Raw genomic sequence first — 22,541 nt, 5'->3', positions numbered from 1 at the left:
GACTGGAGGGCAAAGAACACACGCACCCGTCCCCCCACCACCACCCCGGGCAAACACGTGATTACAGAAGCCTCTCTGGGTCTGTTCTCAGGACCAGTCCAGGATGGAGCCCCTCGCGATCCTTCCACGCCAACCTCCGGCCCGAAGGGCTCTGCCAGGACAGCCGGGCTCCGGGGCTTTTCCCAGGGCCGCCGGCCTGCAGGAGAGCAAGGAGGGGGCCTTGCCCGCGGCGGGTGGGGGGGGGGAACGGCCCGGGCTGGTCTCTCGCCTCCCCGCAGGAACGGACACCCCGCGAGGGGACGCCCAGACAGAGCGGGGGGGGGGGGAAGCTCTGCCCGGCGCCCCCCCCCGCATCTTCCAAACAGGCCCGTAAGAGGGCGCTTTCCGTGCAGAAGAGCCAGCAGGCACGCGAGCATGTGCAGAGCGCCGGGCCCTCGTACCCCCAAGACGCACCGGGAAGCCCGGCCTCCGGCGAGACACGTGTCTCCCCGCACGTCAGGAGGGAGAGAGGCTCCGAGCACAACAACCGGGCGGGGCGGGGCCCTTTCTTTTTCCCCTTCGGAGTTCTCCCCCCCCCCACACACACCCCAAGGGGCCCGGCGGGGATCCGAGCGGAGGCGGCCTTACCGGGCAGCTGAACGTAGAGGGAGGCGAAGGCGGCCACGTAGACGGCGGCCAGGCCGAGCAGGAAGAGCTGCCGGGCCAGGCGGGGGGGCTCGGCTCCCATGGCGGGCGATGGGCTCGGCTCGGCTCAGCCCCACTTCCCTCCCCGGGAAGGTCGGTCGCCTCCGGAACCGCGAGAGCAGCAGCAGCAGCAGAACGGGAAGCAAAAGAGAGAGAGAGAGCCTGAGAGTCGCTCCTCTCCACTCGCTACAATGTATCCATCTCCCAGCAGGGCGGGCAGACACACACACCAAAGAAAAAATATGCCTGGGCGAGGGCAGGGATTGGCCGCCCAGCGCCAGGGGGCGTTGCCCAAGGGAGGGCGAGGGGTGGGGCGGAGAGGCCGAAGGGCGGGGCCCAGACTCAAAGCCACGCCTCTCCCCGGGGAAGTTCTAGGCTGCCAAAGCGGCAGGAGGCGGGCCTAAGGGAGGGCGAGGGGCGGAGTCGAGGAGGGCGGGAGGGGAGGGGCTGGCGGTGGAGACGCGGGGAGCCTCGCCCCTCCTGCCGCGACGGGGTGGTGACGTCACCACCGCTCGTCCTCGGCGCCCTCGGATGGCGTCACCCAAGCGACGAGCGGGAAAAATAAAAGCCGTTGTTGCGGAAGAGCGGCTCGTCGCCCCCCCCAACGTCACCTTTGAGGGTAAGCGATTGGGGGGGGAGAAGCTCCCGTTGTCTTCACCCCTCCCTGGCGGGCCTAGGTCGCGAGAGGGGGGGGGAGCCGGGGCTTGGCCGCTGAGAGCCCTCTGCCCATGCTCAGGAGCCACCTCGCCCCCGCCCCCATTATAAGGTCGTCTGGGGGGAGGAGAAACCAGGCTCCGGGGGGTGAGGTGGGGTGGGGGGGCCGAGGGTGCTATTTGGGACCCAAGAGCCTGGAAGCCCCTTCACGTTTGAACTACAAGGCCCGTTGTCGCTTCCCAGGGCTCGTTGCTCAGGGATGCTGGGAGTTGTAGTCCCAAGCCGAGCTCGGGGGGGGGGAGGTTCTGCCCCGGGGGTGATGGTAGGAGGGGTTGTGGGGGTCCCGGGAACGAGTGGGGCTGGACCTCGCCGGCTTGTCATTGTCGCCCTTGTTCTGCAGCTTCACCGGGAGGGGGAGATGGGCCTCCTCGGAAAGGGGCGCTGAGGGGTCTCCCCCGAAGTAGCGGATCCGGTCGGTTCCCTGGGCCGGGAAAGCCAAGCAAGAGAGAAAGACAGGCCGGCCGGCTTCCCGTCCATCCGCCCAGCCATGGAGGACCCGGAGTCCCGCTTCCTGCACTTCCTGCAGCCCATCCGCGACCTCACCAAGAACTGGGAGGTGGACGTGGCCGCGCAGCTGGGAGAGTACCTGGAGGAGGTGAGGAGGGAGGACGGGGAGGACCCTGTCTGCGGATCCTGCCCCACTCACTCAGGCTGAGGAGAGCGGGGCTTCTTTCCAGGTGGGCTGCTATGCCAGCCTTGGGTGAACCCGGGAGAGTCACGTCTTAGCCTGGAATGTATTTGGTTAGGATATTGAGTTCCTTAAAATAGTCTTACCCGGATTTCTCCTTAAGAAAGACTCAAGGTGCCTTCCATCACTAACAGATGACAGTTAAAGGTAAAAACAGAAACTCTAGGAATGTGGCTTCCCTCATTAGAAAGTAATAGTAAAGCTAATAAGTGAGTATACAAATACTGTACTTAAAAGGACCAAACCAACACCATGCATAAAACATAAGTGGCACCAAAAACACATTTAAAAGGCACAACATTCCATTAAAAAAGCCACTCAGGGAGCCAATCACTGAGGGATAGCTTGCCTGGAGAGAAAGGTCTTTGTCTGATTGTGAAAGGACAGCCAAGATGTGGCCAGCCTGGCCTCCAGTGGGAGGGAATTCCAAGGTCTGAGAGCATTGTCAGAGGTGGTCCAAGAGCTGAGCCATGTTGTCTCTTTTTCCAGGCGGGTATCCTGCTCCCCATTCCCTTCATCTTTTCTTCTGAAGTTGGAACACAAGCACTGTTCTCAATTTCTGATGCTCATTGCCTCAAAGATTGGCCAGAGTTTGTGAAAGAGTTGTGATGTGTTGCCAGATATCTTCCAACTTGCAGTGACCATATTAAGTTAGTGACCGGCAAAAGGTCCTGTTATTAGGAACCCTGCAAACGTCTTGTGAATAGGGACATGGCGGCGCTGCGGGATAAACCGCAGAAGCCTCTGAGCTGCAAGGTCAGAAGACCAGCTGTCGTAAGATCGAATCCACAGGAAGGAGTGAGCGCCTGTCGCTTGTCCCAGCTCCTGCCAACCTAGCAGTTCGAAAGCATGTAAAAATGCAAGTCGATAAATAGGTTCCACCTTGGTGGGAAGGTCACGATGTTCCGTGTCTAGTCCCGCTGGCCACATGACCACGGAAACTCCTGTCTTTGGACAAATGCTGGCTCTATGGCTTGGAAACGAGGATGAGCACCGCATCCTAGAGTCGGACACGACTGGGCTAAATGTCAAAGGGGGAACCTTTACCTAAAGGTCTTGTGAATGCAAAACTATTTCTTCCTTTATTGTATGCATCTTGCAACAAAAATCCTTTATTGTTGCATTTTGCAACAAAAATCTCCAAACTTTTTTTTAAAAGCCTCCAAAACTGTCTTTCAGGGAGGTGCAAAATAGGCTCCATGGACTGTGTGCTTTCCAGTAAAATCCAAGTGCATGCAATGTATTCTTTTTATGTCTTCCAACCTTGTGTTCTTGTATTCTGTAGCTTGAACAGATCTGTGTTTCCTTTGATGGCGGCAAAACTACCATGAACTTTATTGAAGCAGCATTGCTGATCCAAGGCTCTGCCTGCATCTACAGTAAGAAGGTGAGGAGAAGATTGTCAGGGAAGTTCTGCTTGGTTGAGGTAGAGGTCGCACCACTGCCGAACATTTCAGTCGAACAAAGAGCAGTGTTTCAGTTTCTCTTTTCACATTGAGAGACACTGAAGCTAATGCAAGGAGGGAAAAGAGTGGTGATTCTTGATTAGGTTGAACTTTTCTAAGGCAACACCAGGCAAGGAAAAATCCCAGAAACGAACTCCTTGTTTTCACCATGTCTCCCTCTAAACACAAAAACAAGTGTCGGGGCTGTGTTTCAACAAATGCGAGTGGCAAAGAGGACATGAGGGTATCCCGTAGACTCTCTTGACGGCTGCCATGGGTGTTGTCCACGTTCAAGCTGCCCTTTACTATGTAAAGCTTGGCCTCCTTTTTCCTCCTGGCAGTGCGGACACGATCTTGTGCAGCAAACACTCTTGGGCCATTTCGTGGTGTTTTGAATCGTGGCTATAGAAGCACAATGTCTTGCATTCACAAACCAGCATCTTTGTGTCTCGGTGAAACACAGGGGCCCTTTTGAAAACCTCATTCTTTTTGGCGCCATGGGTTGCCGCCGCCCCCTTCTGTATCGCAGCCTATCTAATCCTGTTCTTTTTATTTTCTTAGGTGGAATACCTTTACTCGTTGGTCTACCAGGCTCTTGATTTTATCTCCAATAAGAAGTGAGTAAAGCCTTTGGCAGGACTGTAGCAGAACATGCTTGCCAGAGCAGTTTCCAATTTCTTCCTTGAACTCATTTCTCTTCCTCTGTCTGGACTGCTGCCTCCCTTCATTATGGTCAAAGTAGTTATTTTGCTTGTGTTCCTTCTAGAAAAATGTGTTGCCGAAGCCTCCTTAGTGGGTGTTTCTTTGTCTGTAAATTATTCTCTGGTTTTCATGTTGTTGGAAGTAGTGTTCTGTCATCTTGGCAGCAGAGTTGTAGAATGATGATACATTTAGCAGGCTGTAAACCTTCCTTTTCTGGAAAAAAAAGAGCAAAAAGCAAAGTGTGCTGCTTATATACCGCCCCATAGCGCTTCAAGCACTCTCTGAGCGGTTTACAAGTTAATTATGCAGGCTACACATTGCCCCCCAGCAAGCTGGGTACTCATTGACCTCGGAAGGATAGAAGGCTGAGTCGACCTTGAGCCGCTACCTGGGATTGAACTCCAGGCCGTGAGCACAGTTTTGGCTGCAGTACAGCGGTTTTAACCACTGCGCCACTTTGGAAGTTTACAAAGATCAGGATCAAAAGCGTCCTAAGCTTGGATTCTGATGGATCAGGAGTTGGAACAACTGGTTTGCTTTGTTTCTTCATAATCTTTGGATCTCCTGCCACCAGCTTCCATTGGTGCTTCTTTCTGACGGTTGTTTGCTGGACTAGATATTTTCCACCATTCATTTCTATAGCTTTGTTTCAAGGATAATTCCAAAAATTCAGCTTTCTTCGAGCAGGTCAAACATCATATAACAGAGTGTCTGTGGGACTCCAGCACTTTCAGAGTTTATGTGAGGGATGGCATGATGGAACAGTCTTTTACATGTTGTTGTTGTTTAGTCGTTCAGTTGTGTCCGACTCTTCATGACCCCATGAATCAGAACAGGCCAGGCCCTCCTGTCTTCCACTGCCTCCCAGAGTTGGGTCAAAGTCATGCTGGTCGCTTCGGTGACGCTGTCTTTTACATAGAAAGCTACAAAAACCAGACACCCTTGTACAAAGAAAGCAAGCCTACCAGAAAGGTTCTTAGTGCCTAGTCTCAAAGTGACAGAGAGATGGACAGAGGGAGGTGATATAATTCTGTTGTGTTGCCCCCCCCCCATCCATTCCACCATCAGTGTTAAGCTGGTGTAATGGGGGTGGGTCTCACCGAATTCTGTAGCTCCTTAGTCGCTGGCTCTGGAGTAGAGAACGGGTCACTTGACTCAGAACTGCACCTGGAAGGAGTCCGTTTGCACTGCCGCAATAGCAGGTAGCTCTTTCAAAAGTATAACTCTGCCTCTTTCTGTCTCTTGGTCTGTCTTCATCCTCCCCGCCCTCCCTCCCTCCCATTAGACGTGAGAAGATGCCTGCCTCTGTAGGAGAGGATGGGGCCGACACGGATGCCACCACTGGACCAGCAGCAGAAAAGGAAGAGGTGAGGTCTAGGGTAAACACAGAGAGAGAAAGAGGCAAGAAGGACTTTTGGTGGTGAGTGGGGTGAGGGTGGGGGTTAGCCAAATTTGGTTTTCCTTGGAAATTTCTTTATTGAGAAGAAGCAGGAGTTAGCAGGAGTTTCTTTATTGAGAAGAAGCAGGCACTAGCGACAGAAGCTTAGGTTTTCGCTTTCAATAGGATAGCAAAGGTATTTTAACCGGCAGAAAATATACAAAATAAAATGGTGTGAGCTATCTTTTTCTAGATTTTTGTTTTGTTTTTTGAGAAGCAGCCATGTTAATCGATTGTAGAGAAAACAGTTGCATGAAGCATGCTTAAGTGGATTTAGAATGACGTATGCACGCTAGGCCAGCGTTGCCTTCACCAGATGTCTGCCTTTTTCTACGATATATGGTTCTGTACGGCATCCTGTGCAGACACACAGAAGGCAGCTTTCTCAGCAGCCTTTCCTGTGCCTTGGAGCATGGACCCTGCCTGTCTGCAAAAAAGAGAGGATGGGCTCTCTTGCCTGGCAAGGGCCATGCCTGCTAGCAGTTACTAACAGAGCCTCCTTCTCTGCAGTTCCTCTCCTTGAACGACATCCAAGACGCCAGCAAAGCAAACATGCACTTGAAGGATGATCGGCAGCCCACCGTGAGTCTTTCCGCCATCCCCGTCTCTCCTGTGGTTGGTGCTTCTGGGGCGGGAGGGCTTGGGGAAACCTGGAATCTCTTCGTCGTCCCCCTGATCTGAAGTCCATGAAGCACAACACCTTTCTGGGGAGAATAAAGTTGATGAGACACACACATTCATGTCACCCTCACTGGATTTGCAGAGAATGACCCAGCCCTAAGTGACTCACGGTGAATCTAGAGCATGCTTTGGCTGTGGGGAAATGCAACTGTGTTCTTTCATTAACAATCCATCCCCACTTAAAGTTGGCCTGTAGGATAGAACTTCAAAGACTTCTAAAAGAGGCTCTTGTTACTCATCTCGGTGTCCGTCAAAGCATCCCATAGCTGTGGAGTTCCCATTGGTGGGCCGTTGCCCTCCTGATTTGCCTGGGCATTTCTGCCCGTGATCTGTCCGGCCACTTCAGGGACATTCCCCCTTATTTGATTCTGGTCTGCTGGATCTTTTCTTTGCTTAAAGTAACGGGTCTGCAGTGCCGAAGGCCTTCCCAGCTGTTGGCGATTTGATTAGCAAGGGAACCGAGCCATCCTGCCTTTCCTTTCTTGCCCTCTGTTCGGCTGTGCTGTATGGGCTCCAGCCCTCGTTCCCGGACACCAGCTGATCTTTTGACAGTGCCAGCAACTCTCAGCAAGGGAAAGAAGAGCCCTTAAGCAGCTGAGGAGGGATACCCAGTAGACGGGGGTCTTTGAGCCCCCTTCTGCTCTATGAGCCCAGTGGCCATTGGTTGTTCCTTGCTGCTCACCATCTGCCCCAAAATACGAGGCAACAAATAACATCTTCCTGTCTCTTGTTTCCATGACCACTAGCCTTGTGCCTTCCCCAGCCATGTGGGAACCTGCTGTCTTGTCTTTGCAGATGGTCACTATTGTCCCCTTGACCCCGATGTCCCTGGTTCCACCAGAAGAGGCGGAAAAGAAGGACAATCCCCTGTTCAGGTAAGCCCGGGCTGCTTCCCGAGGACTTCAGGGAGGGAAAGGCGCGTGCCTCCACTCTTTACTTCTTCCTTGCAAGCTGCTATAAGGCTGGCCTGAAGATGGAGCACTTTGCTGTTTTCCCTCTGCTTACCAACAGTCTTTCTCTTTGCAGCCGGAAGGGAGAGATGCTGGCGAGCAGGAGGGATTTCCGTATGAACACGTGCACTCCGCACACCAATGGCACTTTCATGCTGGAGCTGGCAGGACTCTCGCCAACCCAGTGCCCCCCAGCCAGGGCCTGCGAGTGGGGACGTGGCAACTCCATGGGTAGGCGGAGGCGCGGTGCCCCTTATTCCACCAAGATCACATAAGGGACCTCACTCAGGGCTCCTTCATCACTGGAGGAGTTAGGCTAAAGCAGGAAAAGAGCTCCCGGGAACAAACCCAGTTCTTTGGAATCTGATTTTCCGCTTCCCGAAGCGATCAGCCAGAAGCACCTAGAAAACCCACAAGCAGGGCCTGGGGGGCGAAAGCACGTCATGAGAGAGCAGCCTGATAGCCTGCTGTATTCCTGAACTCTTTGTTTAAATGTTCTTCTATTGAAACACAGGTCAGTGCAACGTTTAAAAAAAAACTTGGTGAAAAAACATTAACAAATGTTGCACTCCATCTTTGTTGACTGGAAGTGAAGCAAAACGGGAGTAAAGGAAACAGCAAAGCTTTTTCCAACTCAGCTTTTCTGGCTGAATGTAAAGGGGATCTGTGGTTCTGCAATAAAGGGAAAAAAACCCAAACCAATCTCCTTCTCCAAATGCGTTACAAAACATCTGGACTGATCTTGGGGTCTCCAAAAGGGGCGGAAAAAAATCAAGTTTCCATAAAGGATTTCCTGCTCCTTTTTCTCCCCCCCTCCCATTTGTCATGTCAAGTTTTTCAGCAAGTGAGGTTGACCAGACCTCAGCATCTAAACATTTAAAATATGGTACAGTATTATGATCTTACCTCTTCCAAATGTCCGCCCTAGCTGTCGACAGAGATGTTATAGTCAAGTTTTGATGCAATAAGGAATTATTTTAGTGACCTAACACTGGCAGAAGAAAAAGCTGACTGCAGCCGTCTATGGTCTGGCTGGTTACCTCGTTGAGGGTTGAGAGGAAATGAGGAAGAAGACCCCTGTACCTGGAGAGGCCCTTCTCCCCTGCTTGGTCTCCAATCCCCACTCTTGCCGTGGCCCTCCGTGCCCGTTGGGGTGGGCGGTGACGGCCCTTTAGAGTGGCCCCTCTCCTACCTACTTTTTCTGTTCCTCCCCGGCAGGCGTTCAGAGCCTTCCTCCCGCAGTGGGTTCCACCCCCATGGAGGTCAGTGTGTGCAACACGCCCGTTCAGGCCCTGGACTTCTCAGAGGAAGGAGGTAAGTTGTGGTCAAAATGCAGTGGGATTCGTGGCTCAGAGGAAGGGTGAGGTTAAATGATGGCTTACTAGGCGAACCTGGCTCAGACCCTGATCTGGAAATCGCACTGTCCTTGGGAATATACAGTACTCAGCATGGGGTGTTGCTTGGATCTCTTTCCCAGATGGCTTTTAAGGGGAGGACATCTCACTATTTAAAAAGTTTGTGTGCTGTCTTTTAGCTCGCAAGTTCCCAAGACAGCCGGCACTGCCACACACACCCATCAGGCCAGCCAAGGTCTCGCTGACGGGTCTGGCCTGAAGGTGGGAGGACGGAACCTGATCCATTGTTCCATGTCCGTTGTTCCACATATCTTTCGGCTTGTTTGGGGTTTCCCCCCTGCTGATTTTTACCAGTGGCATTCTCTATTTTATTTTATATATTTATATAGACCACTTCTACCTAACTTTTATGATCAATGTTCTTATCTAACTTAAAACAAAGTGTGAATTCCAGTGTGGTGGCTCCTCCATGGTGGGGGGGCAAAAACCTCTTGTGGATTTAGCTGAATTCCCTGAAGATGTTTGAAGGCTTCAACGGGTGTGTGTATTGTGGGGAGGGAGGGTGGTGGTTGAGGGTGCCTCTTGCCTATGTCGATTTGAGCAACCCTGTCCTGCTTGGCGCAGCACCTGATAGTCCCCGGAAACTCCTGTTTCCACACGGAGGGGTGCAGCGGGTGCAGGACACCAGGTGAGCGGAGCAGCGAGAGGTTGCCCTCCTTTGGGGCCAGACTAACCCGGCGCTTCCTTCTTGTTCTGACCCTGAATGCAGGGGAAGCAGAACCGGTGGGGGAGGATGACGAGGGCTGCGACCACTTCCTGCCAGGTGTTCCAGAAGAAGCTCCTGAGGTTTCCACAGCTGGGGTGGAGGAGCGCCTCGCCCATCAGACGGTATTCGCTGGAGCTGAGGGTTAAGGGGTTCTTTGCTTTCAGCAGAGGTGGCCAGGGTCCGGGTGTCATGACGGCGCCTCAAAGCTTCACTCTTCTACTTTCTAGAGTGCTCCCAAGATGAAAGGATACGTGCTGCGGGAGAGACCCCCTGCCCAGGACGACCGCGCCCACCTCAAGGTAAAAACTGGGCAGAGAACTGGAAGGGGCAGTCTGGAGAGAAACAGCACGCACTGCTGGCCGTACCTGGACCAAAACAAAACCAAACCAAGAGGTTTCAGATTTCAACCTTCTTCCTTGGCTTTTCGGGCCTTAAATGGAAAAATTTACCACATGGCTATCAAACAGTCTACACATTACCGAGGAAAACAAAGCCTAGTCTTGGCTGGGACTGCACCACTTAATGTCTGACCTTGTTGCACTGACCTTGTTGTTGTTTAGTCGTTTAGTCGTGTCCGACTCTTCGTGACCCCATGGACCAGAGCACACCAGGCCCTCCTATCTTCTACTGCCTCCCGGAGTTGTGTCAGATTCATGTTGGTTGCCTCGATGACACTGTCCAACTACCTCTGTCGTCCCCTTCTCCTCTTGCCTTCACACTTTCCCAACATCAGGGTCTTTTCCGGGGAGTCTTCTCTTCTCATGAGATGGCCAAAGTACTGGAGCTTCAGCTTCAGAATCTGTCCTTCCAGTGAGCACTCAGGGTTGATTTCCTTCAGAACGGATAGGTTTGTTCTCCTTGCAGTCCAGGGGACTCTCAAGAGTCTCCTCCAGCACCACAATTCAAAAGCATCAATTCTTCGGCGGTCAGCTTTCTTTATGGTCCAGCTCTCACTTCCATACTTCACTACAGGAAAAACCATAGCTTTGACTATGCGGACGTTTGTTGGCAAGGTGATGTCTCTGCTTTTTTAAGATGCTGTCGAGGTTTGTCATCGCTTTCCTCCCAAGAATCAGGTGTCTTTTAATTTCGTGGCTGCTGTCACCATCTGCAGTTATCATGGAGCCCAAAAAAGTAAAATCTGTCACTACCTCCATATCTTCCCCTTCTATTTGCCAGGGGGTGATGGGACCAGTGGCCATGATCTTAGTTTTTTTGATGTTGAGCTTCAGACCATTTTTTGCACTCTCCTCTTTCACCCTCATTACAAGCTTCCTTAATTCCTCCTCACTTTCTGCCATCAGAGTGGTATCATCTGCATATCTGACGTTGTTGATATTTCTTCCGGCAATCTTAATTCCATCTTGGGATTCCTCCAGTCCAGCCTTTCGCATGATGTATTCTGCATATAAATTAAATAAGCAGGGGGACAATATACAGCCTTGTCGTACTCCTTTCCCAATTTTGAACCAATCAGTGTTTCCGTATCCAGTTCTAACTGTTGCTTCTTGTCCCACGTATAGGTTTCTCAGGAGATAGATAAGGTGGTCAGGCACTCCCATTTCTTTAAGGACTTGCCATAGTTTGTTGTGGTCAACACAGTCAAAGGCTTTTGCATAGTCAATGAAGCAGAAGTAGCTGCCTAGAGTGGTCTATTGACCAGATAGGCGGGATATAAATAAAATAAATAATAAATAATAATAATGTTTTTCTGGAACTCTCTGGCTTTCTCCATAATCCAGCGCATGTTAGCAATTTGGTCTCGAGTTCCTCTGCCCCTTCGAAATACAGCTTGTACTTCTGGGAGTTCTCGATCCACATAATGCTGAAGCCTACCTTGTATGATTTTGAGCATAACCTTGCTGGCGTGTGAGATGAGTGCAATTGTCCAGTAGTTGGAGCATTCTTTGGCACTGCCCTTCTTTGGTATTGGGATGTAGACTGATCTTTTCCAGTCCTCTGGCCACTGTTGAGTTTTCCAAACTTGCTGGCATATTGAATGTAGCATCTTAACAGCATCATCTTTTAAGATTTTAAATAGTTCAACTGACTTTATTTACCCCAAATTGGCTCTCAGCCCAGTTTATATTGTGGTCTCGGGAAACCGAAGATGGGGCCCGTGTCCTAGGCTTGGCTTTGCGAGACGCTGGTCCTGTGCTCATGTCCATTCTTAGCTTGCCCCCTGGACTTCTTGAGGTGGTGACTGAACCCTGATTGGGGTGGGGGGTGGATGTGCTGTGACTTTGCCCAACCTTTCCTCCCTTGAGTTAGCCCAGTCTGATAGGGGATTGTGAAGGCTAAGGCGGTCCCTTGCTTGATACAGGGTAGGGTTTAGAGGCTGGCATGCTGAGTTGGCCTCTGGGAATCCCTTCCCGCCCCCTTTAGTCAGGTTCCCTGTCCTTACTCCAGTGTAAACAAACCACTGATAACCCAGATGGGCCATTTGTAACATACGGACACCCCCCACCCACCCATGCAAAATGGGAGACTGCAGCTCCTGCCATCCCTCCCCACTGATTGTATGGGCTGACGCTGCTGGGAGGGGAGGTCAAACATTGCCCCTCCCCTGATGGTGTACAGTGCACGGAATTAATTTATCACCGGACAGAGTGCTGGTCCTGATTTGCTTTTCTCTAGCCCAAAGTAGACAAGGCCCAGGCCCCAGCTGTCGGCTTCTCTTACCGGGTTACCCATTGAAAGTGGCTTAGGCACACACACATACACACATGCACTGAGGTTCAGGACAGACCAGATGAAAATAAAGCGGCCAGCAGGTTCTCTTCCAGAAGATGGGATGATGGTCTGTCACTCTGGTGGTTCGAACAAAGGGATTAATCCGATTCATGGAGGGGGTCACAATAACAATGGAGCCTCCAGGATTAGAGGCAGATTACCTGTGAAGTACAAATTCTGGGGACCAACAGCCAGGAACGGTTGCTGCTCTCTTATCTATTCTGTGGAAGATTCAGAACAGGAAAGGGGACGGTGGCCAAGGTGGGCCTCGGCTGTGATCCGGTGCAAGGCTCTTCCTTCCTCTCCCCTTTCGTCAGGTGCAAAGGCAAGAACCTCTCTCGTCTGTTCTTTGCATGTGGCGAGGCCAAGCCAAGCTGAGCTCCTGCTGGTGAGGTTTGACCTGACTCGGCCTTGGTTTCTCTTCCAGGAGACTCTAGACCCCTGGCGCAGCCTGGACCCCTTCAGCTCCTCCGATGAGAAACCCTTGAAAAAAGGTACTGCAGGGCGGAGCAGGAAGCGGAGTGGGCAGAGAGCCCCGCTCCACCAAACCCCACCCCACCCCACCCTATCCCACAGCTAGATTGGGACCCACTGGATCCTAACAGAGCAGCCAAGAGAAATCCATGCAATGGGGGTAGGCGTGGGGTCTTTCCTCTTGCAGGTGGCAGCTTCACCCTGGCGGGGTGGGGGGAGTGGGGCGTGTTGCCTCAGCAGGCATGGCTGAACCTCATTGCCCATCATGGCTCTCCCCATGGCATGAAATCCAAGAGAGAATTCAGAATCATTTGGAAGCTGGAAGAGCTGTAGCGGGAGGAGCGTCGTCCGAGGGTTCTCCTTTCAGGGAGGCTTCTTTCTGCCTCTCTTTGCCAGTCCCAGGTGCCAAAGCCGGGAGGTGCTCCCTGCTCTGCCCCCCGGCCCATGGGCTTCCCCCTTTTCTCCGGCTTCAGGCAGGCCCTTCACTGTCCCCCGTGGCCTGGAGGACCTTCCCGGCACCAAGCGGAAGAGGAGGCTCTCCAGCAAACTGCAGGAGTTCACGGCGTGGTTTTCAGCCATGGGTGAGTCCCGAGGCTCCGGGCTGCGACCGCGGAAGGAGGGGAGGTGCCCATCGGAAGCAGGCTGGCCTTGGTTGGCCGACGTCATGGGAAGAGTGGATTTTGAGGCCGCTGTCAGCCTCTCCAGGAGGCTCTCGCATCATGATTGTTGTGCTTCCACCCAACGCAGGCCTCCAGGGGTTCCTTCTGGCGAGTAGGCCCCCTTCCTGAGGTCCCTCCCTTTGTAGAGTCTCTGTCTTTGAGGGTGGGGATCCCTTGGCCCTTTGACTTCCTGGAGGTCTTTCAGAGACAAGAAGGAGTGAAGGAGGGACGCAAGGCCGAGAGAAGCCTCTTCTGGTGCTTTTCCCTTTGGCTCCCTCTTTCAGCTTGTCTTTCGCACCTGCCGCTTGTCTGCAAAGGCACAGTCAGTTGGGCTCACCGTGTTCCCATCGCAAGCCCCAGAGGGTGGTTTCCGTATCGTGGAGGAAAGGGCTCCTGTACTTTTTAGTGGGCGTACACACGAGGGCACTGTCTGGGTAGCTCAGCGGTTTAGATCTCTGGCTGCAGAGACGGAGGTTGGGGGTTCGATTCCCCCTTTGGTGCTTCCTTGAGAGAGGCTGGTCTGGATGATCCAGAAGGGTCCTTTCCAGCTCTGCAATTGTATTATTATGTCCTTACAAACCCATTTTTTGTGTCTCTCCAGAGCACGGCCGAGCTTGCAACCAGAGAAGCAGGAGGAAAGGACCAACATTTGCTGGTGAGTTGTGCTGCTCCAGGGCGGGGGGGGGGGAAGGGGAGGGGAGACGTGCCGTTCTCTGACCTCCTTTTCCGTGGGCTCCTGCGCTTCTGGCCCCAAGCGGAGTGTTTGGGACTCCTGTTTGGGGGCAAGCGTGAAATTGAGTGACTCTTGCTGCAGTCCCCCCTGCACTGCTTCCTTGGCTTCTGTCCTCGGTCTCGACCTGTTGTGGGGCTGCCGCAACCATGGCCTCTGTGTTCGTGCCTGATGAGGCACAGAGAAGTTCTCCATCCATCTCACGAGCTGCTCCTGCTCCTGCCTTCCACCCAGGGTGGTCAGGAGGGGAGGGGCAGGATGTTTTGAAGAGTCCTTAAATACAGAACGTCTCGCATAGAGCGGAGCCTGCCTTTGCCAAAGGGAAGCTTTTGCGCTGGGGCTTGCCCCTGAGTTGGCACGCGTCGGTTCAAGGGCTGCTCGGCTTTCTCGGCGGGCAAGGATCCAAACCCTTACGAAGCTTACAGCTTTCCTTGCTCACGTGGCTTTGCGCCTTCCTGTGTCCTTCTCCCTGCCCGCTGATGCCAAGGCAACCACCGCAGTACGGCTCATTGCGGTTAGAGAATCCCAGAAGAACAGAGTCGGGAAGGGGGGGGCTCTAAGGCCATCCAGTCCAACCCCCAGCTCAAGGCAGGAATCCAAACGAAAGCAGACCTGACCAGGGTGGTCTGGTTTTCCCTTGAATGCCTCCAGCGTTGGAGCATTCACCACCTCCTGAGGTCATGGGTTCCATTGTCGTACTGCTCTAACAGTTAGGAACATCCCCCCCCCCCGATCTATCCCACCTGTCACCCAGTGAAGGGTCTAAGGTAGCTCCAACCACCCAGTAAAGACAGATTTAGTTTTTAAAAAATCAGCAAAGTGGGGGGAGGGGAGGTCAAAACATAATTAAATAGCTTAGTGCATTAAAAACAATCAGCAAAGCAAAGCAATCAGCAAGTGAGAGCTCTTTCAAAGACATTTAGAAGCACAATGAGAAGGTCTCCTGTCGGTTGGTGGAAGGACAGGAGAGTCTTGGCTCCCTAGGAAGGAAGCTCCAGACGTTCAAGACAGCTGCTGAGAAGGCCCTCATCAATTGTGCCTGTTTTGAGGGTGGTGGGACCAAGAAAAGCCCCCCCCCAAAACTCCTTACCACTTGTATATGCTCCTGTGGTTGGGGAGAGGCCGATGTGGCCCTTTGGAAATAGCGTGCAACCAAGCGGCATAGATTCTTGCAGGTTACCGCCAGCGCTTTGAATCCTGCCTGCAAACAGACGGGGCAGCCAGTGAAACTTCTCTAGCAAGGGATTTGTTACACAACCCCCATCTCCCTACTCAGCGTTGGCAGTCAGCCCACCAAACGTCCAGAAGGATTTGCCGCTCCTGCCCTATCAAGGGCCTATGTACCACCAGCGGTCCTCTTCCCAGCACTCTGGCAAAACTGACTCGGTCCTGGGGTCATGCTGGTGCCCAGGAACGACACCTCTTGGCCCAAGGGAGCCGCCAGTCCTGTTACCCCTCAATCAGGCCACCCGCACTGCCTGAGCCAGCCGAGAGGGACGTGGTGTTCGAGGGTGGTGCTGGTCTCGAGAGCTTGCAACATGTCTCGCAGGGAGAGGGAGAGGGTCTGGAGTGGCAGAAGAGGGGTTTGAAAAGGGTAAGAGTGGACTCTCCCCTCTTAAGAGGTCAGTCGGGAGAGGTGGGCTTTTGGAAACGGGTGTGGGAGGCAGTTTGGGAAAAGGGAGGCAGTCGGGGGAGAACCGTGGGGCAGGAGCCTCAGGCGGCAGCTTGACAGGTTGGAAGGAAAGAGGGAAACGCAGATGCCCGAGTGACTTGGCAGCCCTTTGTGACATGGGAAGCAGGAGAACGAGGGATGAAGCCTGACCCCTGACCCCCAATAGAGTCAGGGCGGGCAGCGAAGGATCCTCCAGGACCAGCTGTTTGCTGTCCCTTCCCTCTCCCCCCCCCCCGCAACTGCAAGGGCTCCGCTGTCCAGGGTCCTGATCCTTTCTTTTAATGTCTATGCAGATTTAGAGGTCCTGTATTGGAAGCATATGAAAGAGCGCCTGGCTATCCAGAAGAAGCTGCAGAAGAGAATGATGGTGAGGGAAACCGAAGGGGCGGGTGGGTGCCTGTGCGTCTTCCTCTCTGTAACCGCCCTCCGCACGCTCCTGCCAATACATTCCAGGCACTTCTCTTTCAAATAACAGCACATCATTGGACAGATATGGTGAAAAAGGGGGAAAGGGTGGCCGGGATAGGGGGACATCGGAGGACCTCCATGCACGGTGGGTTAGTCCTCCTGTGCATTTTGAGAGGCAGGTTACTTTCTTGAGCCATCACCTGTGAAAGCGATAAAGCGAGAAACCCCAGGAAGGGTGGCCTGCGTCCCCTGGACGCCAGGCAAGAATCCAGTGTGACTTCGCCTGCAAAATTGGCTCCACCAAGGAGTGCCTGCCCTGGGAGCAGGTGGGGAAGTAGTGGATCCAGGACTCTGGGGAGAAATAACTTTTGGTCAAAGGGTGGATGCCAGTTCGTCCCAGCCATCATGGCCACTGGAACCTCTGGCAGAGAGAATCTGGGAGCTGTAATAAAATAGAATAGGTCCCTGTATTCACAGAGGATTAGTTCCAAGCTCTCCCTCTCCCCCCCCCCACCCGCAGATACAGAAAACTGTGGATAATAGTGGCTACTAGTGGTCTCTGGCTGCCACTAGTAGCCAGTTCTGCTAAGGATATCACAGACATAGGTATTTCCGAGTCGTTGTTTTTCTTTTAGTATTTTTTAATAAATGAAACCACGGATACTGATCCCACTTCTACAAGGGTCCTACTGTAAAAGTTGCTTCTCCAAGCCCCTTTTTTGGGTGTGTGTGTATTTACTCTCCCTGCAAGTCTGTTGAGTTTTCCGCAGGCACGCACATTTGTGAGCTGTGTCCTCGTGTTCACACGGCCGCTCCCTCAACTCCTTGGAACTAATGAAAAGGGACGGCCTGTGAGCCACGGCCCGTGAGCCAGAGAGAGGAGGAACAAAACACAAAACGCCCAGGACATGTCGGTGGGAAACTTCTGCTTCAAGGTTGCAGCTGCATTCTGTTCCTGGGATGGGCACACACTCCTGCCAGGAAGCAGTAGCTGCCAGCGGGCTGGGTGATCCCTTCTTCTGCCCTTTTGCTTAGAGGTGGAGCATAAGATCATAGGGTTATTTTTAGCCAATCCTAGTTATGATTAGGTAATTAGTATCCTATCGGTCTCTCTCACAACATCCTACCTATGTAAATCATGCTAAGTCAATAAAAGAGCTTTCAGGGCATTGCCCGTAGGCTCCGCTGGCTCGGATACCTGTGGTTGGCTCCTTTGTTTTTTCTCTAAGGCAATTAGCCTTCCTTTGTTCCGTGATCACCCACACGTGTCCTTCTGATTTTTGTTTTGGTCTCTCCTGAAGCAAGACCCAGAGCTGGCCAGGGCCTTTGAAGAGCCTCCTGCCCAGGAAGAGGAGGATGCCGAGGAGGGTCATGAGGATGAGGATGGCGACGGTGTGGCAGGTATTGTCTTCTGACTGCTGGCCTATCATTGGTGGGGGGGTCGATTTGAACAGCTGTTCTCAATCTCTCTTTTTTTGGTCACAGCTAGAGATGGGCACGAATCGGTTCGTCCCAGTTCGTAAAAGTAGCAACACAGCTGTTGGTGCTGCTCCTCCCTTCCCCATTTCCTCTGGCTCAATCAGCCACTCACCGAGCTGAGTGGGCTTCCTTTCCCCACCTTTCAGCTAATCTCCCAGTCACAAGCAGGAGCACCGACATCTGAATGGGAAATCAGCCTGAGCTGCTGCCGGGGATCCACTGGGGGATCAGTGGAGGAGGTGCAGAAAGCTATCGTGCTGGGCCTGGTGAGGGGCTGAGCGAGCAGGAGGGGAGCAGCAGAACCTGTGCTGCCACCTTTGTGGACTGGGACGAACCAGGACAAACCGGTTCGTGCCCATCTCTAGCCACAGTCATAAAAACAATGTGAAAGAAACATAGGCCTGATTAGGATTATCTATGTCACGTGGTACAGGTGTGTGTATGAAGAATGGATTCCAGTCTGTGGCCCCCTTCAAATGTGGCAGGACCCTGAAGGTGGGCACGCGCCCCTCCGTTTGAGAATGGCTGGCTTAGAGGAACCTGTAGGTGTCGGCCAGCCAGCCGTTAGAAGGCCTTCCGTTGTATCCTCATCAAATGTGCCTGTTTGAGGGTGGTGGGGCCAAGAGAAGCCCCCCCCCCAAAGCTGGAAGAGCACTTGCTGGAAATGGGTCCCACCTCCCTCACGACAGCAGCCTTAGTCCCTGTATCCAGCTGTGTGGGGAGAGCGTAGAGCAGGGGTCCCCAACCCCCGGTCCGGTCGCCGTCCGTGGCCTTGCCAAGACTGGGCCGCAGAGACAAGTCTCCTGCCCCCTTGCACGCGCAGATGCATGCACGCCCACCTCTCCTAGGTACGCCCGCACGGCCCCTCCCACGCCCACATGCTAAACCAGCCTTTGGAGGCAAAAAGGTTGGGGACCACCGGACTGTAGAGGATGCATTTCTTACATTTGTGTCTCCTCTGCTTTTTCTCAAGGTGGCCTGCAGGCCAGTGCTCTTTCCCCACTTGCTCCCCCAAGCAACCACCCTGTAAAGTAGGCCAGACTTAAGAGGGCAAGCGGCATCAGGCCTGTTTGTGGCAGAGTGAGGCCTTGCACGCTGGTGCCTAAACCCTTAGTCCGATACTCCAGCCATGCCAGCACACGGTGGCTCTCCGGCGTGGCTTCTCCTCCTGTCTCTGCTGGGATTAGAAGCTTCTTCCTTCTTCCCACAGATGACTTTCTGGAGCAGGAAGACCTTCCCCCACTAGAAGCCCCCGACTCAGTGGCAGGTAAGAGACGGAGATCTTAGAAAGGCAGAGCTGGAAGGGGCCCTCTGGATCATCATGGAGTCCAGTCCTGGTCAAGGAGGCCCAGTGGGTGGGTGGGGAATCGAACCCCCAACCTCTGGCTCCGCAGCCAGAGACCGAAGCCCCTGAGCTATTCAGCGGCTGGATGGACAGTCTGAGAGGGAGTCCTAGGCCAGAAGCCAGAGTAGTTGTCCCATCGCCAACTAGGCAGGGTATGCCCTGGAGAGCTGGCAAGTCAGGACACGGGGGTGGGGGTGGGGTTATGTATCAGGTGGAAGCACGCCAGTGCCTTGGGAAACCATGGCGTGCACTTTGGCTTGGTTCGTGCAGCCCAATATGCTGCCTGATCTAAAACGACAGTTTATAGAAACAAAACCAAAGAAACGGCAAGGTTCTGCTTTAAGGGGCAGCTCCCTGGGGATCAGGAAGAGTGGCGGTGAAGAAATGCAGGCGGAGACCTCTTACACACCGGGCTGCACAGCCAGTGAGGTCTTCAACAGCTTGCGCGCCACAGGGAACAGACAGACGGCTATCCGAAGCCACGGATGAACAATGACTTCAGGTCTTGACTCATAAACTGCCGTCCGAGGATAGTTCTTGGGTTGGGCGTGAGGAGCTGTTCCTTGGCAAGACCAGGATCGAGGCTGGTGCCCCATGGAAAAGGAGGTCAGCCCTCCCTGTCGGAGGAGGGAGCCCTGGTTTACGAGGCCTGGGACGTTCCATTCAAGCTAAACCAACTCGAGGCTCTCCAGAATTGGAGAAAGGGTCCGTTTTTGCTCTAGAATTTGTGGCTACTTTTTGTCGTCAGGTCATCCGCGTGCAGCAGTTTCCAGATCCTTTGCTGGGCTACTAACTTCTACGTTCCTTTGCAGACCCTGGTGACCTCCCCTCTTCCCTCAGCTATGAGGAGCTGGTGCGGAAGAACGTGGTACGTATCCTGCTCCTGAGAGGCGGGAGCACAAAATGGGATGATTGGCCTGGCCTGGCTAGGCTCATGCTCATGGGCTCATGCTTTGGGGGCAGGCATTTGTTTTGGGGTTTTTTTAATCATTTATTTTATTGTATTCGCGGCGTGTTTGGGGAATCCTCCCCTGCCTTAGTTACAAGCCGCTGTGCCTTCCAACGCTCATGCTGGATGTCATCATGTACGACGTCTGAAATGCGTCAATTTTGGGATGGCTGAGCCACGCCCTCTGGCCTTTGAGACCGAGAGAGATAGTATCCTGGGGCCAGTTCCTGCTGTGCGATCCATCAGGGTCTACCCAAAGCCCCTCAAAAAAATTTGGGGGGGGGAAGGGGGAGAAAACCCAGAAATGTCTGGAAGTCCGTTGCTGTTTGTTTTTTTTTTAATGGGTTTTACGAATTAAAAGGGCATGGGCGTTTACATTTTTGTGAAACTGTTTGCATGACTGGTGGGAAGCAGGAGGTGTCTGATGGCTCCCAAAGAGCCAGGGCAGGGAGGGGCCCTCGAGCGAACAAGCAGAATCTTGTTAACCACTAGTGCAGGTTTGCGGAGTTTGTTTGAGGAGTTTAAAATCAGGTTGCATGAACCAAGCCACCCTACTTCAAAAGCCGTGCTCATTCCAGGACTGGCGGAGAGGCGTTGTGGAGGCTGGTCCAAGCAGCCCTCCCACCATCAAAAAAAAGGCAGCCTTTCCACCTGGGGAAGAGCTTCTGGGGAGAAAAAAAAAGCCTTCACACCTCCTGGAAGCAGGCCCAGCTGGCGGGCCTTCAGGCACGGGGAGGGCGAAGCTGCGCCTGCCCCGTCGCATCTCTTGTCCTTCACAAAGTGGGGCCTTTCGGAAGACGAGACGCTGCCTAGCGGTTCTGTTCTGCCCCCTTAGTCAGACAGGACGACTCGCCATGGGCGAGCCTGAAAACCTCAGAAGGAACAGACCTCAAGCTTTTTCCCTGTGGCTCTTGAGCCATCAAAACGCACGGGGGGGGCAGTATGTAAGATTTCGTCGTCTTTTTCCTCCCCCCAGTTGTCTAATGCAAGGGTCTCCCCTTCTGCTCTTTTTTTTCCCATCCGGCCACAGGAGCTATTCATGGCCCATTCCCAGAAATACGTCCGAGAGACGGAGCTGTCCCGCCGTGTCCGGGACTGGGAGGAGATGATGGGGCCTCAGCTGGAGGACCAAGTAAGGCAGGGGGACAGGGACATGGTGGCGGGAGGGTGACGAGTGATTCTTCCAGGGTGTGTGCGTGGGGCAGTCCTTAACTGGGTGTCTTTCTCGCGCAGGAAGCACGGGCCGCCTTTGACATTCATGACTATGGCGACCGCCTGGCGTCTCGCTTGGCCAGGGTTGGGGAGTGGCGCTCCTTCGCCAGCCTCGTGGCAGGGGAGCCGGCCTTTGAGGTCTGCCGTTACATGCTGGCCTCCCTGCAGCTGGTATGTACTGACTGCATGTTGGCTCTAGGGAGGGAACAAAGGAAGAGAGGATGATGAATTCTCTTTTCCCTGCCCCCCCCCGGGCTTCCCTTCTAAGTTGGGGCGCGTCTGACACAACGTTGGTCTTCCTCCAGGCCAACGACTACACGGTGGAGATCAGGCAGAATCCGGGCCTGGACGAGGCAGTGGACACCATGGCGCTGCGCCTGCTGACTCAAGAGAAGGCCCACGAGCGCTTCCACACCTACACGGCTCCCTCGCTCGCCCAGCAGTGACCCCACCCTCTCCCCCTCTGCCTGCCTGTATATACTGTGTATTTTTTGTACAGCTTTCCTTAGCCCATCCGTTCCCCTGTTTTTCTCTTATTGCTAAGAGGCACTGCCATAAATCGCGACTTTTGCCTCCACTTTACTCCAGTAAAGAGCGCGTGCCGGACTGTGGCTGTTTCTCTTCTCTGAGAAGGTTGCACTCATGCTAAGGAAGGATGCGGGAATCCCTCTCCAGCAGCAGGTAGCCCAGAAAGCACATCAGAGGGCAACGAGGGCAGAGGACGGACATCCATGCGTGCTGGGGCTGGCAGGATATTCTCAGAACGCGAATTGGTAGGGCATGGACCCCAGAGCACAGGGCAGCGCATAGAAGAGGCCCTGCACTTCTGGCGCAGACAAGGAATGGCCCGTCTGCAGTTCTCAAATATAAGCACGTCTGTGAATCTCAGGTTCCATGACCCCTGCCTTGGCAGGATTCTCGGTTCGATAGCCAGACTTCCATCTAAGCACTGAATGGGTCTACTGAGGTTGTTGAGTGGCGTGTGATGCAGCGGATCCCTGAAGCCCAAGATCTGTTCCAGGAGTTTAGCCTGGCGTGATCCTCAGAAAAGGCACACCAGCCGCAACATTCCTCAGAAATAGGGACACTCTGTTGGGGGCTGGTTGTGGGAGAAGAACCCTCTGAGGCTTCCTAGGGCTTGGAAAAAGCTCCTCTGGGCTCTGAGATCTGCACGGGAGGCCTTTCTCTCAGCCCTGCCACCCACAGAGAGGCAGGCTTGGTATAGGGGTGCAAGCGACAGCCTTTTCATGGGCCACTTCCTGCCTATGGAACTCCTTGCCTCAGGATGTTAGACCGGCCATGTCTCTGACATCCTCCTGCTGGCAGGCAAAAAACGTTGAGGCAGGCCTTTGGCAATGAACTATCAAGGATGGTGGAGGGTGTGCTAATGACTTTTAAGCACTTTTTCTATTGCTAATTTCAAATTCTTTTAACTGGGATTTTGAAGGGTCCTTATT

The 22,541-nt window shown here is 53.6% G+C and overlaps 2 protein-coding genes across 2 annotated transcripts in view; one reads left to right on the top strand and one right to left on the bottom strand.

The window, feature by feature from the left end:
- LMF2 (lipase maturation factor 2) overlaps positions 1-926 on the bottom strand; it is a 30,836-nt gene extending 29,910 nt beyond the window's left edge. The window contains exon 1 of the mRNA XM_073002390.2: positions 628-926. Within this exon, the coding sequence (XP_072858491.2) occupies positions 628-727 (100 nt within the window). The 5' untranslated portion in view covers positions 728-926. The remainder of the gene's footprint in view (positions 1-627) is intronic.
- Positions 927-1,161: 235 nt separating this feature from the next.
- On the top strand, positions 1,162-21,691 carry NCAPH2 (non-SMC condensin II complex subunit H2). Its single transcript, XM_073002392.2, has 21 exons — positions 1,162-1,303; positions 1,739-1,993; positions 3,372-3,473; positions 4,093-4,148; positions 5,519-5,600; positions 6,182-6,253; positions 7,148-7,227; positions 7,379-7,533; positions 8,521-8,616; positions 9,427-9,545; positions 9,651-9,722; positions 12,584-12,650; positions 13,104-13,211; positions 13,891-13,944; positions 15,985-16,058; positions 17,401-17,500; positions 18,789-18,845; positions 19,736-19,791; positions 20,903-21,004; positions 21,106-21,255; positions 21,390-21,691. Exons 2-21 carry the CDS (start codon positions 1,886-1,888, stop codon positions 21,528-21,530), a joined length of 1,851 nt encoding a protein of 616 aa, XP_072858493.2. The 5' UTR covers positions 1,162-1,303; positions 1,739-1,885; the 3' UTR covers positions 21,531-21,691.
- Positions 21,692-22,541: the final 850 nt, after the last annotated feature.

Source organism: Pogona vitticeps, chromosome 5 (assembly GCF_051106095.1).
Source record: "Pogona vitticeps strain Pit_001003342236 chromosome 5, PviZW2.1, whole genome shotgun sequence".
Taxonomy (NCBI): domain Eukaryota; kingdom Metazoa; phylum Chordata; class Lepidosauria; order Squamata; family Agamidae; genus Pogona; species Pogona vitticeps.
Note: the sequence above shows the minus strand (reverse complement) of the source record. Positions and strands in the feature narration are given on the sequence as shown.